This window comes from Amphiura filiformis, chromosome 2 (assembly GCF_039555335.1).
Source record: "Amphiura filiformis chromosome 2, Afil_fr2py, whole genome shotgun sequence".
Lineage (NCBI taxonomy): Eukaryota > Metazoa > Echinodermata > Ophiuroidea > Amphilepidida > Amphiuridae > Amphiura > Amphiura filiformis.
The window spans coordinates 94,893,895-94,909,714 of NC_092629.1; the positions used below are offsets into that span (position 1 = coordinate 94,893,895).

The following is a 15,820-nucleotide window of genomic DNA, read 5'->3' on the forward strand; positions in this document are numbered from 1 at the left end:
TTAGTCCCGGGCATTAGTTCGGCCCAATGTTATGAGATACCGGTATGTGTGCGTAGTGCGCGAATATTCATTCCATTTCATACTATTTAGGCCTAAAGTAAAAGTTCATGTATTATGGTAAATTTCGCGCTAACCGCGCGAAAATTTTCAATTTCACACTATTCTATATCCAAATCGAGGGTTTATCAGATTTGTGAGTGTTTGAACAGTAGGTAAAAAGAACAAGGAATATTTCCTTTTCTGTTTTTATTTGATAGTTAAGCCCGGTAGTTAAGAAGCAAGCAAAATCCCAGATTAAGGTCCAGAATCAGTTTTAATATCATAATCTGACCTCAGTGAATAGGAAGCCAATATGTTACGCGTGAATTTTGACATTAGGGGGGATGGGTTGGAAAAAATTCTTTAATCCTGGACCTTTTGGCGACAAAATAAGTTTATGTCACAAATGCGCGAAACATTTTGCCATTTTGAAACTAAACTGTTCAAACATGGTGCAAAATCATCCCCCATCCCCCATACACTCCACCGGATCTACGCCTATGCAGCTTAGGGCCTCTGGTCAGGGCCGGATTTGCCTTTTGGGGCCCTGGTCAAAATTTGGAGGCCACAAACTCACTGTGAGGAAAGCATATGCACTCAAGTGGCTTAGTTTAATTTGACTTACGTATAAGATTGCAGCAGAAGCATAACAATTAAGGGGGAGCCGAGCATATTTTGTTTTTGATTTTCCTATGACATTTACCTGGTGAAGCACGGAAAAATTCAGTTTGTTTTAGCCCAAAATGAAGGTGAATTTTGCTATATACAGGGCCAGAGCGCGCTTTACGGCCCAAAACATGGTGTTAGGTCTAAAATGGAAGAATCACGGGGCAATTTTGGGGACCCATATTTTGGGGGCCCTGGGCCTGGGCCCATCTGGGTCTTGTAGCCCATAATATTTGACATTATGAGGCCCATGTACCCATGAAAGGTACACTGCCCAAGTGCTGGTGTACCAACTCAGAACCATGAACTGTTATATTTGCTTTGAATTACTTTTTAAAACATTGTAGGCCCTGGGGCAGAGGGCCGCAAATGTTAAAACAAAGGGCCAAGTGGACCTATAATATTTGACCTTTGGAGCTCTTGAGAAACGAATGGCCCTTTGTATTGACATTTGGGGCCCCGGGAACTCTTGATCTTGGATATCTGGGGCAAACTTCATATCCAAGGGAAAGACCTTTAGGCCTAAGTGTATCACGGTCCACATACAGGGTCCTTTGTAGTTTTAGAGCCAGCTTTGATGATACCCTTATATCTAACATTTGGGGACCTGGGCCCATACTAGATGACCTACTTGTATTTTGAGAATTTTTTTTTTGTATTTTTTGAGAAAAAAGCAGGGGGCCCTTTGGCCAAAATAACAGGGGGGTCTTGTCAGCAACTGCTGACTTGCTGACAACAAAACCGCCCCTGAGGATAGACCATCCGCCCCTGGCTCACCACAGAAGAGAAGTCAGGAATGCGCGACGTAGGCGTCGACGTGCCGAACGACTCTGGCGCAAGACAAAACTGTCTGTTCACGAAGAGTTGTATATTAATGCTAGGAACGATACTATCAAGCATGTTACTGCCGCGAAGAAAGACTACTATGGAAGAAATAGACTCTGTCGGTTTTTCCACCAAACAACTTTTCAATGTGTCAAATGAGCTTCTGGGCAAATCAAAATCTCGTGCCCTCCCATCTAATATTCCTGTAGATGAATTGCCAGACAAGTTTTGCCAATTCTTCTCTGACAAAATGACAGGCCTAAGAGAGGAATTAGATTCTCGGCATTGCCAGCCTCCATGCTTTGCTATTTATGATGGTCCAGTGTTTGATAATTTTTCTCAGGTTTGTGAAGAGGATATTGTTGCTATGATGAAGGAAATGCCCAATAAAACCTGCATCCTGGACCCACTTCCAACATACATTGTCAAACAATGTGCCGAGAGCCTGGTTCCTCTAATCACTCGCATCATTAACGAGTCTCTTCTATTAGGTTTTGTTCCATCTAAACTTAAAGAGGCTGTTGTAGCTCCAATTCTTAAGAAACATGGACTTGACTGTAATAATCTAAAGAACTTCAGACTGGTATCCAATCTACCGTTTATCTCAAAACTTCTAGAAAGAGTGGTTCTTCGTCAATTGCAGCAGCAACAACAACAACAACAAGCAGCTTTTATATAGCGCCGTAACATGAGTAAACACGACCTCGGCGCTTTACAAAAAATATCTTAAACTACACATCTTACATTACTAAATAACAAATAAAAACAAAGCAGCATGAAACATGGGAAAGAATTAGTCCGGGAATAAATGAGTTTTTGTTTGGCTCTTGAAAGAAGCAACTGTGATAGAGTTTCTGATGAAATTTGGTAAAGTGTTCCATAACATTGGGGCAGCATTTGTGAAAGCACGATCCCCTTGCGCAGTGAAAGTTCTGTTGACAACAAGGCGAGGTTGGTCGTGTCCGGAACGCAGGTTGACAGACGGAATGTAAATGTGAAGGAGTTCAGTGAGGTAAATGGGGGCTTGATTGTGCAGGCACTTGTAAACAAGCAGGATGGTCTTAAAGATGATTCGCTGTTTGACCGGCAACCAGTGCAACTCTTGAATCAGAGGAGAAGTGTTCTCACGTCTGCTTGCCCGGAAAATGAGACGTGCAGAGCGGTTCTGGATCTTTTGAAGCTTTTTAGTCTTTGGCTGTGATGTTAATAAGCAGAGAGTTGCAGTAGTCCAATCTGGATGTTATTAGCGCTCTGACTGCTTGCTTGTAAGTGTCTTTGTCAATGAAACGACGGATTCTGTTGATATTGCGGAGATGGTAATTAGTGGAGCTAGATATGGAAGCAACCTGAGCAGTCATTGACATGTCAGACTCGAACTTGACACCGAGGTTCTTAATGACAGTTGAAGGGGTGATGGTGGTGTTATCCAAATTCAAAGTGACAGTAGAAAGGTCTTTCAGGTTGTGTTTTGAAGCTAACACCATGAACTCTGTTTTACTTTTGTTTAGCTGCAGCTTGTTAGTGCTCATCCATATCTTAAGTTCTGCAATACAAGCCTGGAGCTTAAAAGCTGCAACAGCAGCATCACCCGGAATTTTAGGGTCAAATTCAATATAAAGTTGCACATCATCCGCATAAAGGTGGTAATTGATGTTATAACGGCGGATGATTGCTCCCATTGGATAAGTGTACATTGTAAAAATTCCCGGGCTGATGCAAGACACCTGTGGAAGTCCATACAGCAGAGGAAGGCTTTCAGACATGGCACCTGACACACAAACTTGGTGATCTCTCTTGGTGAGATAGGAGGCAAGCCATGCCTGCGCTGTTTCAGTAATGCCATAAACGCAACACCTTTTTGACAATAACCTATTGGAAATAAATCAATCGGCGTATAGGAAGGGTCATAGTGTTGAAACCGCAGTACTGAGTGTCATGGACCGCCTGCTCAAAAACTCTGAAGAGAAATTTGTCTCACTCGTTGCCCTCCTTGACCTCAGTGCTGCGTTTGATACGCTCGACCACTCAATTCTTCTTAGACGCCTTGAAATCACTTTCGGTATCAGTGGCAATGTTCTTAAATGGTTTCATTCATATGTGTCACAAAGATTCCAATATGTCATTGCTAATGGTTCTACTTCAAATCCGTGCCCAATTTCGTAAGGGGTTGCACAGGGCTCTGTATTGGGGCCAGTTTTGTTTACATTATATTCCCAATCCCTCTCAGATGTCATCAATCTTCACAATTGCTCTTTCCATAAGTATGCCGATGATACCGTTGTATTTCAAAGTGGTCCTCCTGAGAAGTTTGAGGTAACTAGATCGCAATTCAAGAATGTATCAGTGACATTATTTTATGTTGGATGGACAGCAATAAGCTAATGCTAAACACAGATAAGACCGAGGTTATGATTGTGGGCAAGCAGGTTGCTAGTAATTCCATCACAATTTTGAATTCTGATATCAAAATACAGCAGTCTGTTAAGTACCTTGGGGTGAGATTGGATCAAACTTTATCCATGTCCAGTCACATCAGTGAAGTTTGCCGTTCATCATTTTTGTCTTTAAGACGTATTGGGTGTATTCGGCCTTATCGGTCTGATAAAGCTACATCATGTCTTGTCAATTCAATTATTACATCACGTCTTGACTTCTGTAACTCGTCCTTGACTGGTATCACCACTTACCAACTTAACAGACTTCAAAGAATACAAAATTGCGCGGCCCGTTTAATCATGAAGAAAAGGAAGTATGAGCATATCACCCCCGTCATATATGGGCTTCACTGGCTGCCATTAGAATTTCGGATTCAGTATAAGCTTTTGTTTGTCGGCACTTTGAAGATATTTTACCAACTTATCTGTCTGCCACGCTCTGCACGTACAAACCAGCTCGATCACTTCGATCTTCTACTGAAAGATTATTGAAATCTCCCCGTGTAAATCTAAAATCGGCTGGTGAACGCTCCTTTCATTTTGCTGCCCCGGCTGTTTGGAACTCGCTTCCAAACAGCCTCCATCTTCTACATTCGCTTACTCAGTTCAAAAACAACTTAAAACTCGTGCTTTTCCGGATTCACATATGTAACTAACTTGTTTGTCTTTATTGTTTGTGCGCCTTGAGTTCGTTTGAAGATTGCGCGCCTACTAAGAACCCTCCATTATTATTATTATTATTATTTACGCGTGGTAACCGGGACAGCAGGTGGCATCTAGTGCCACCTGTAAAAAAAGTAAATATACTTTTGCACCTTTGCACCATAGTGTACATAAGGATCAATAATTACACTGACAAAATGTCATCGATATAGTACCTAGCCTTCTGGGTGATTTCAAATACTTTTTGATACTCGTAGTAGGCAAAGTAAGTCACCTTCGAGGCCTTAATCCTCTCAATTCAATGAGCAACCTCCCAGTGTATCATATACCACAGCGACTGCGTGCACGCAACTCAATGAGTCAACTCCAAATTGAAATACTAGAGAGAAAACATCCACCCTCTTAATGAGTCACGACCTAGTCCCGGGGGCACTTCAATATGAAAAGGATATAGGTGTAGGGCTGGCACTTCCGCACTAAAGGGGCATTCGGTGAGAGCAAAATGTAAAAAATATGGGGTCATTGGGTGAGAGCATGATTTTTGGCATTCGGTGAGAACAAAATTTAAAAATATGGGGTCATTGGGTGAGAACATGACTTTTTTTTAATTGAAATTTTTGGGTGAGAGCCGAAACAGCGCCACAAAAACCTCGAAAATCGCATTTCTAGCTCGAAATGGCTTCAAATTTCATTGTTTTTTCCAAAATAAGTAACAAAATCGGTGATAAATGGAAGTTGCTGTTCAAATTGAACTTGTAAGGGTCTTTGGGTGACAGATCAAATGTAAAAATAAGGGGGCTTTGGGTGACAGAGCATGTGTTCGTAAAAAAATATGGGGTCTTTGGGTGACAGCGATGCTGAAAAAGGGGGTCTTACTCTTAACAGCCCTACATACGCGTCACCTCCAAAGTTGAAGTGCCCCCGGGGACCTAGTATATAGAAGAATTGCAGTAGTGGATGGTATGATTGTATAAAGTTCAGAAACTGACAAAGCCAGCATGGGTGAATACAATGAAGGATCTCAGTAAATGCTTCAATGTCAGGTTGATGAGAACATGGAGAATGACTGATAACATTGATGAGATCATTCACGTTTTTGACACGTATATGAGTATACTTCCCTCAAGAGCAAGATTAGGGAAAAAGACGTCATGGGAAAGATCCTGGTAACCTATGAGCCGTCTTCTTTCTCAAACCAAACAATGACCTGATCGAGCAAAGGTCTTTCAGAGTGCAACATGGAATCCTCAAAATTGGTAATTGTCTCAGCATCTGGACATATTATAAAGAGCAATGCTAACTTGCAATTTGAGGACAATAATCATGAGGAAGCGGATATATTGATGATATGCTTGGCTGTGTCAGCATCTCAAACACTCACACAGATGCAGAAATGATCATTTTCTCTCCGGCAACGGCATCAGGACTAATCAAGATACAACCGATTTGGAATGCCTCCTGGACGGACTATATACGTACACGTTATCGCCTAGGGATTCAATCATGTTTTACCGTTGTTCCATTCATTAACCGGTGAAGACAATACTGAAAAAATGGAACAGGTAAAGGAACACGGATGAAAGCCTTCCTAAAAGCCCCCAGTGCTACAATCAATGCTTTCCACACACTCATGGAAGGAGTAGATGTAACAGAAGCCACTGTTTCTACTTTAGACGTGTTTGTGTGCTCAGTATACTGCCCTAAGGGAATAAGTATGCAATTAAGCTATACCTGAACTACGATGGTATCTTCTCTGCACACACATGGCAGAAAGTACAAGGCTGCCACCAATTATTTATGCTTGCTTTGAAGCAACATATCCTCAGAGTATGTGTCCAAGTCAAGAGAGTGTCTTCTGTCAAAGAGTTTTTGAATCCAGTACTGGATGGGTTTTACAGAACACAAATAATAAATTGGTGCTGTTAACTACAAGTGTCCTGCCAGCACCCAAATATATACTTGAGATGGCCAAATGCCAATGCACATCAGACTGTGCTTCAAACAGGTGCTCTTGCAGAGCAGAGAAGTTGCCATACACAGACCTGTGTAATTCGGTCGATTCACAATACGATGCGCCTCCAGCGGTCGATGGGGAAAGGCCAAAATACGCAGTGGGCAAATCATGGGCAAATGTCGCCATCCAAAGCCCGCGTAATACGAATACAACACAGGAACATGTCAATGTGTGTTTAAATGTCAATATAATTATGGCACACGCGTGTGTACACTAAACAGAAGTTTACAATAATTGTAGTAGATCCATTTCCGATCAATTGATCACACGGAATCTTTTGTGGAACTGTTTTCAGCATTATTATTATCACACTCGTGTATTAAAAACCCAATGGTGGTTATGAAGGCGATGTCGACCCTGGAGGTCAAAGTTTGGACTAGCAAGAGCAACCGTTGGAGGCTCATTGTATTGTGAATCGCGAGAATTCGGAGCAGTGTGAAAACAACGACTACTTTACTGAGCTAACAAAAGATGCAGATGAAAGTGACGATGATTTTTACGTGGGGAGCAGCGATGTCCGCTGCCGTCCAAGAAGAGGGTCTAGTTTTGTCATTCTAATAAGATTATTCTAATGCAGGAGGGGTAAAAGGGGGTAAAGGTCAAGTTATCTAAATCTCAAACTTAATGAGCATTGGCAAGTTAAGTCTACATAGCCTTATGACGATCAGTAAATTCTACACAAATGCCCCAAATCAAAAATGCGTGCTTTGGTTTACACGTAGTTGAATGCGTATTCGGCCTCTCTCTGCGCAGTGGTAGAGACATTTTGGATACAGCATAAAGCCGAATAGCTGTTAAAATGCGTTTTAAGGGTAATACCGGGTGTCCCAAAAAAGGTTACATGTAAATTTTGAAAATAATCTAAGTTAATGTAAACAAATATAAATATCCTTTTCGTGACATAAACTATGTACCCTCTACTAGTACCACTGTGAATGTCAAGTTCACAACTTACGTACACAGCCCGCATTCCAAGCATTCCTGACCAAGCTCTTTATGTGACATACCGTAATGCAACATGAGGCTCGGTCTACTGCCGTCATAGCCACCGTGCATTTGGCGGGGTACTTGAGTAGGCCAAGCCATAGCATGGCAGAATGTTAATGTTATGTTATTTTGTTAATTTTAAAGATCAAAGTGACGGTTATGAATGAGGTTAATAACTTTGCATCGGTTATATGTCGGGCATTGTGAAAAATCTAAACATTTTGCTTTGGACCTCGGAATATCCCTCGGGGCTGCGCCCATCGGGATATTCCTCGGTTCCAAAGGCACGATGTTTAGATTTCTCACAATGCCCTCTAAATAACCGATGCGCAGTTATTAACCTCTAAATAAAAAAAAATCTCAGTGCTTGTGTTCAATGTTCGTGCGATATTTTGATGGTTAGCCAGCTCTTGACATACCTGTCATCTTGCGCTCATAAGTTAAGTTACTTTTAAGATACGAAATTGAAACTTAGCAAACAGTTACAAGAAGGATGAATAAATAATATCTGAAAAAATCACATTGTTTTGTTGAACCATCACAAAATGCGGTACATTTTCTATGTCAGGATTGGACTGAAATTCCCAACCGACGCTAAGCTAAGCCACGCAGCAAATAATGTGAACAACAAAGAGACGAAATAATGTCACGCAACAAAAGGATTATAATAAATACTTCAAAAAAAAAGTTCTCTTATACGCATGAAAAAATAAATAAATATCACAATGGCATTAACGATTAAATATATTATGACTAGTCAGATGAAACTAATTAATGAGTATACTCAATTTAATCAATCGCGATAAAAAAATATACCAAGTGCACTTGGAAAGGATACGTTTTAAACGTCGTTACATGACTAGAGTTCCATTACAACGTTGTCAGTTATACAGTGCGTTGAATCCAGTCTCAATGATGCCACACACGTAGCCACGCCTAGTTCAACCAACGGTTAATTACATGGAATGCAGAATGTCGACGAAAACAACAGTTCCCAACGTCCAAGTCCAAGAGTAGAGTATACACACCCATGTACGGCTGTATAAATACAATTAATGAATCCGTGACTAGGATTTGTTTTCAAGTTCATATGATAAACTTCACACAATATTCTATCTGGAAGACTATTTCATATTTCCAAATGAGCCACAGAATATACTACTGACTTCTTTCTTTGATTAATGAACGATGTGGAACTTCTTTACAACATTCACACACGGCTAGTTCCACAAGATATATTTTAAATTCCTGAAGTTTATGTCTTTACCGCAGGATGATTTAAATTGTCAATCTCGACACAAAATTACATGATATGTTCAGCACCAATTTAATTATGTTCAATTTGGAACTTTATGCAGAACACAAAATTTATCACACTATGAAAATCTAAATTTGATTTTCCCATAAAACAATAATTTAAACTATCACAAGCAAAGCTTTCTTTAAATAACTAATTCATCATTAATTCCACTTTATAATTTACAAACAATATTATTTTACTTACACGAACAATGTCTTAAACCAGCATGGTTCTCACAAAGTTGGAAAAGTTAAAGTGTCAGCTTCAACCACGACGACCATTTTAAACTTCGCCAAACCCGACTCAAACACAAGGCACAAATTAGCTTCTATTGCTGATTCTAGCTTCCATAAGACCTGGTATATCTTTCTGTATGAAGCATCGCAAACTGGTAAAGCCTTTTTAGCCATACGATGTTAGTAAAGAGAAATATCCATCATGCTGAATAAAACAGCATTTCACTTCCTCAGTGAAATGGGCAGCAGATCTTATCTCAATCAGGTGTTAAAATTGAATGCCCAGATATTCTGTGAACATGCATCCACCAAGCCAGAAACTAATTTACATGACACACAAAAAATCTGAATATTGACAATACCTAAAGAATTGTCCACAAAAGAAATGGGCTGACCTAGGATCCAGGTCTGACCACTACATACAATACACACACCACATCTAGATTACAAGCTTCAGTGCACATACCTGTAACTAGATTTAAGGGATCATGACATTAAGGTGAATTACCCAGAAAACAATCCACTTTTATTTTAAGGGATCAACTCCAATTATGACATTTACGTCCCCCCTTAAACAAATTGTGGCTACACAATTTCCATATAACACACAATCACCACTTAAAAATAAGCGGATTTACTTTTTCCACAACTTACCATCTACCACTTAACCTTAAGCGGATTTACAGTTGTAACTGTGACCTGTCTTCACCAAGAAGATATATACTCAAAATTACTTTTCACATGACTCTTACCTTCTCCAATGTACATTGCACAAATTCTATCTTTGAATTTCCAATGCTACACAAAAATACACATCACCTTATTCATGTGAAATCCTGCTCATGTAGTCTGCGCCAATGTTGTCACTTCCCTTGATTGCCTCAATCCTGTAGTGATATGGTTGCAATGACAATGCCCAGCGCATTATCCGACCATTTGCAACTTTGGAACGCTTCACACATAGCAGTGGTTGATGATCTGTTTCTAAGACAAAGTCTCGTCCGTACAAATAAAGTTCCAACTTGCGAATTGCCCATACAACGGCAAGACACTCTTTCTCCATTATCGCATATCCTCTCTGTGCTTTGTTCAACTTCTTACTTAAATATGCAAGTGGAAATTTGACACCTTCAAACTCCTGGAACAGGACAGCTCCGATCGCTACATCACTTGCATCTGTGCGTAGAATGAATTGACGATGGAAGTCAGGTAGATGTAGAATGGGTGCTTTTCCAAGCATACTCTTGAGGGTCTGAAATGCTAATTCTTGGCTTCTCTCCCAGTTGATTTTCGTTGGTTCACCAGCTTTCGTCTTGTCTGTCAATGGTACCGCTATGGCTCCAATGTTCGGAATGTATTGCCTGTAGAAACCGGCAAGACCCAAAAACGACTTCAGCTGTGTTTTGGTCACAGGACGTGGAGCCTTCTGTATGACCTCCAACTTATCTAGATTTGGATGACGACATCCCTTCTCAACAGTATGACCTAGGAATTCGACACGTTCAAAGCCGATATAGCACTTTGAAGGTTTAGCAGTCAAGTTCGCATCTCTAAGCCTCTTCATAAGTTCATTCAGTTTCTCCAAGTGTTCTTCCCAAGTGACTGTATACACTAATATGTCATCTATGTAGTTTACTACTTTGTCAAGATTGTTCAACAGTTTCCTCATAATCCTAGAAAATGTCGCAGGAGCGTTGACGAGCCCGAACGGCATTCTCCGGTATTGATACAACTGATCAAAAGCAAGGAATGCAGTAAGCGGTTTGGCATTCTCAGTCAGTGGAACTTGCCAATAACCCTTACTGAGGTCTAACTTTGAGAAATACTGTGCATCTCCCAATTGATCAAAGATTTCTTGAGGAGAAGGAATCCCCTCTGCGTCAAATTCGGTAATCGCGTTAATTCTGCGAGTGTCGCAACATATTCGATTCTTACCATCTGCTTTCTTGACGACAACCAGCGGCGATGCATATGGACTAGTTGATGGTTCGATCACATCCAACTCCAACATTGTTTTAATTTCCTCCTTCACCGAGTCTCGTAAAGCATATGGAATAGGATATGGCTTAGTACGAACCGGTGTACTATCCGTAAGTTTGATATCATGCGAACCTAGATGAGTAAACCCTGGTTTGTCGGTTAGTACACTACTATAGTTACCCAACAATCTCTTCACTTCCAAACTCTGCCCTTCTGTCAAGTCTTGGTTGATATGTACATCAGCTATGGTTTCTTCAGCCTGAAAAGATGGAATCTGTAGAAGATCTTCATTCGTCAAAGACACATCATCTTCCTCTGACATTTCCGACTCTTCTTGTACTTCACTTTCAATGATGGCACTACACGCAATCTGTAAAAGACCAGCCCCTACCTTGGATGGTTGATCAGTATCTCTACGAAAATACTTCTTCAGTAAATTTGCATGAAATGTCTTCACATTGGTACCGAAATCCACCTTGTAATCCATACTACCTACTTTACCTACCACAGGAAATGGACCCTTCAATGTAATAGAAGTTTGTTATGGTCTGTAGGAAGCAACAACAATACCTCATCTCCAACATCAAATTTCCGAGCCTTAGCCTTTCTGTCATAGTACATCTTGTACTTACCTTGAGACTTCTTCATCTCTTCCCTAGCAAGATCACATGTTTTCTGCAACCTATCCTGCAGATCCAGAACATACTCAAATGTGGTCTTGGTTTCTGGTTCTTCTATCTGACCTGTCCAGAACTCCTTTAACATACCAAGAGGACCTCTCACAGATCGACCATACAAAAGATCAAACGGAGAAAACCCAGTACTAGCATGAGGGGTTTCTCTATACGCAAAAAGTAATGCATTGATATACCTATCCCAATCACGTGGACGTTCTTCACACATCTTTCTCAGAGAAGCTTTCAACACACCATTGAATCTTTCACACATACCATTTGTCATCGGATGCCAAGCAGTTGTGGTTAACTGACGGATAGATAACAATCTATTGACTTCAGCCATCACTTCAGACGTGAATTGTCTACCTTGATCACTAAGTACCTCACGAGGAAAACCAACTCTGGAATAAATATCCAGCAGTGCCTCTGCTACTGATATCGAATCTATGTTACGAAGCGGAACTGCCTCAGGAAACCGAGTAGCGTAATCCACTACTGTAAGGATAAAACGATGACCTCGTTCTGTAGACGGAAAAATAGGACCAACAAGATCCATCGCTATACGACTGAATGGAACATCGATGATCGGCATACTACCAAGAGGAACCTTTGTTACTCTACCTTTGGGAAATGTTCGCTGACAGATATCACATGATCTACATAATCTACCAATGTCTGCTTGTGCACCAGGCCAAAAGAAATGTTTCAAGACCTTGAGAGTGGTTTTATTCACACCAGCATGTCCTCCTAAGAGCGTTTCATGAGCCAACTTCATAACTTGCATACGAAATGGTTGAGGAACAACAACTTGGTTGAGACTTTCACCAAAGTTGACAGATGGAGACTGAAATTCACGGAACAAAATACCATCCTTACACACAAACTTTGATGTACCACCACAACGACTCACCTTTACTTCACCCGATTCTGCTAACTCGCGAATCTTATTCAAACTTGGATCATCAGCCTGAGCCTTTTGCAACTCATCAGCAGAAATAATCTCAGTAACTACCTTTGGTACCTTAAGAGCTTTCTTGAGTTTCTCACTTGCCACCTTTTGACTACGAGTTTGTACAGCGTTCATCACATTACTAACTTCACCATGGACCTCGTCATCTGTGTTTACACTTGACTGACAACGTGGTTTCCAATCAGGATCAGGATCCTTAGGTTCACGTACCCCACGGAGATTATTACCCAAAATCAAATCATACACAGGATCATTCATCACCAGAGCATGAACATGACCAGTGAAATATGGTGTATCAACATCCAGACATGCAACAGGAAAAGTTCTCACCGTACCATCAATAAGACGACATTTGTCATATACTCCAGTAAATTTCTCTTCTGGCACAAGTCGCTTCCTTACAGCTACTGCATCACACCCAGAGTCTCTCATCACCTGAACCTCCTTACTACCAAGAAAACCTTGAACGACCGGCATATCCTCTACTAAATTATCACTACACGCAGCACTCGCAAGAGGAAGTTTATGACCACAAGACATCGTTACATACGCATCGTCTGATTTCACACCTTCACCATACATTTCATTTGAGACCAGCAAACACGCAGATGCAGTCTGCACTCTGTTCTGTCCACAAGACTCACAACTACATGCAGTGCAAAGAGAAGATGAAGTATCAGTCTGATTTAACTTCTTACATTGTTTACCTGATTTGTGTCCATGTGATGCACTTCCCTGTAAACTAGCAGCTTTCAAAGTAGGTCTAGTGCGGCGATAACAGTCTTTAGCCATGTGTCCTACTTTGTCACAAATAAAACACCTTCGTTGGTTACCTCCAGTATTCGTACTCTGCTTTGGATTAGTACCATGAGTGGGAGGGGTAGTGTTAGTCTTCTTACCTGAAGATTGTTGACCTTTTTGATGTGGTAACTTACCTCCAAAGGAAGCATTCCATCCACCTCTCGCCTCTATGTACTGTTCAGCCAATTGAGTCATTTCGGCAACATTTTTAGGTTTCCTTTCTTTTAAGAACAACGCCATGTCTTTGTTACAGCCAGCGACAAATTGCTCACGTATTAACAAGTCCGATAACCCAGCAAAATTCTTGGTTACAGCAGCCAGTTCTACCCACCTAATCAGATAGTTCTCCAATCTTGTCGCGAACTGTGGAGCACTTTCTGTTTGTTCAGGTTTAGCTGAACGGAACTTACTTCTAAATCCATCTTCGGTCATTTGATACGCCTTGAGTAATTCAGATTTTAGAACATCATAAGTATCAGTTGGTGCAAGCCTAGCATAAGTATCTAAACCCTTCCCATGCAACAATGCACTAAGATTTAAAGCCCAGTCATCCCTGTTCCATTGATTTGATTCCGCGTACCTTTCAAATCTTTGTAAGTAAGCATCAATGTCATCCTTATCCTCACGGAATTCTGGCAATTTGGGAATTTTTGCTTTACCCTGGCCTGCAGATGCATGTTCTGTTTTAATGCCCTTAGCTGCATTTTCTTTCCTTAGTTCCTCAATTCTTAATTGCAATACAAGTGCCTCTTTCTCATATTCGCGCTGTGCTGCACGTTCATCTCGCCCAAGGTCACGCTGCGTCTTGACAAATTGTTTTAGGTCCTCCCCTGTATAACCCATCTTTTCTCCTGGCAAAGTTAATTTATCAGTATCCATGATTGGGAACAATTAATTACCGCAATAGAGCGCAACCAGAAATTCAATGCACAAATCGTATATAGAAGCAGAATTGCAAATGAGCCTATTGAACCTGAATACCTTGCTGACACTATTTTGACACAACCAAACACTCTTCCAACAATGCGCAGAAATACGGACAAAATAGTCATCAATCTTGTTCACAAAATAACTGGTAACTTTTGCTATTAGCTTTGTTTTTATCTCCCGGACGAGCCCCCACAAATGTCAGGATTGGACTGAAATTCCCAACCGACGCTAAGCTAAGCCACGCAGCAAATAATGTGAACAACAAAGAGACGAAATAATGTCACGCAACAAAAGGATTATAATAAATACTTCAAAAAAAAGTTCTCTTATACGCATGAAAAAATAAATAAATATCACAATGGCATTAACGATTAAATATATTATGACTAGTCAGATGAAACTAATTAATGAGTATACTCAATTTAATCAATCGCGATAAAAAAAAATATACCAAGTGCACTTGGAAAGGATACGTTTTAAACGTCGTTACATGACTAGAGTTCCATTACAACGTTGTCAGTTATACAGTGCGTTGAATCCATTCTCAATGATGCCACACACGTAGCCACGCCTAGTTCAACCAACGGTTAATTACATGGAATGCAGAATGTCGACGAAAACAACAGTTCCCAACGTCCAAGTCCAAGAGTAGAGTATACACACCCATGTACGGCTGTATAAATACAATTAATGAATCCGTGACTAGGATTTGTTTTCAAGTTCATATGATAAACTTCACACAATATTCTATCTGGAAGACTATTTCATATTTCCAAATGAGCCACAGAATATACTACTGACTTCTTTCTTTGATTAATGAACGATGTGGAACTTCTTTACAACATTCACACACGGCTAGTTCCACAAGATATATTTTAAATTCCTGAAGTTTATGTCTTTACCGCAGGATGATTTAAATTGTCAATCTCGACACAAAATTACATGATATGTTCAGCACCAATTTAATTATGTTCAATTTGGAACTTTATGCAGAACACAAAATTTATCACACTATGAAAATCTAAATTTGATTTTCCCGCCAAAACAATAATTTAAACTATCACAAGCAAAGCTTTCTTTAAATAACTAATTCATCATTAATTCCACTTTATAATTTACAAACAATATTATTTTACTTACACGAACAATGTCTTAAACCAGCATGGTTCTCACAAAGTTGGAAAAGTTAAAGTGTCAGCTTCAACCACGACGACCATTTTAAACTTCGCCAAACCCGACTCAAACACAAGGCACAAATTAGCTTCTATTGCTGATTCTAGCTTCCATAAGACCTGGT

General features: G+C 40.3%; 2 protein-coding genes across 2 annotated transcripts; both read right to left on the reverse strand.

The window, feature by feature from the left end:
* Positions 1 to 2,714: 2,714 nt before the first annotated feature.
* LOC140145060 (uncharacterized) lies at positions 2,715 to 3,224 on the reverse strand. Its single transcript, XM_072166850.1, has one exon. It carries the CDS (start codon positions 3,222 to 3,224, stop codon positions 2,715 to 2,717), a length of 510 nt encoding a protein of 169 aa, XP_072022951.1.
* An 8,443-nt stretch (positions 3,225 to 11,667) lies between these two features.
* LOC140145079 (uncharacterized) lies at positions 11,668 to 14,472 on the reverse strand. The gene has a single exon (XM_072166865.1). The coding sequence runs from the start codon at positions 14,470 to 14,472 to the stop codon at positions 11,668 to 11,670; it is 2,805 nt and encodes a 934-aa protein (XP_072022966.1).
* Between the last annotated feature and the right edge of the window lie 1,348 nt (positions 14,473 to 15,820).

What these genes read in the sequence shown, in the direction of transcription:
- LOC140145060 (XM_072166850.1), bottom strand. Translation starts at nt 3,224, where the DNA reads ATGTACACTTATCCAATGGGAGCAATCATCCGCCGTTATAACATCAAT.
- LOC140145079 (XM_072166865.1), bottom strand. Translation starts at nt 14,472, where the DNA reads ATGGATACTGATAAATTAACTTTGCCAGGAGAAAAGATGGGTTATACA.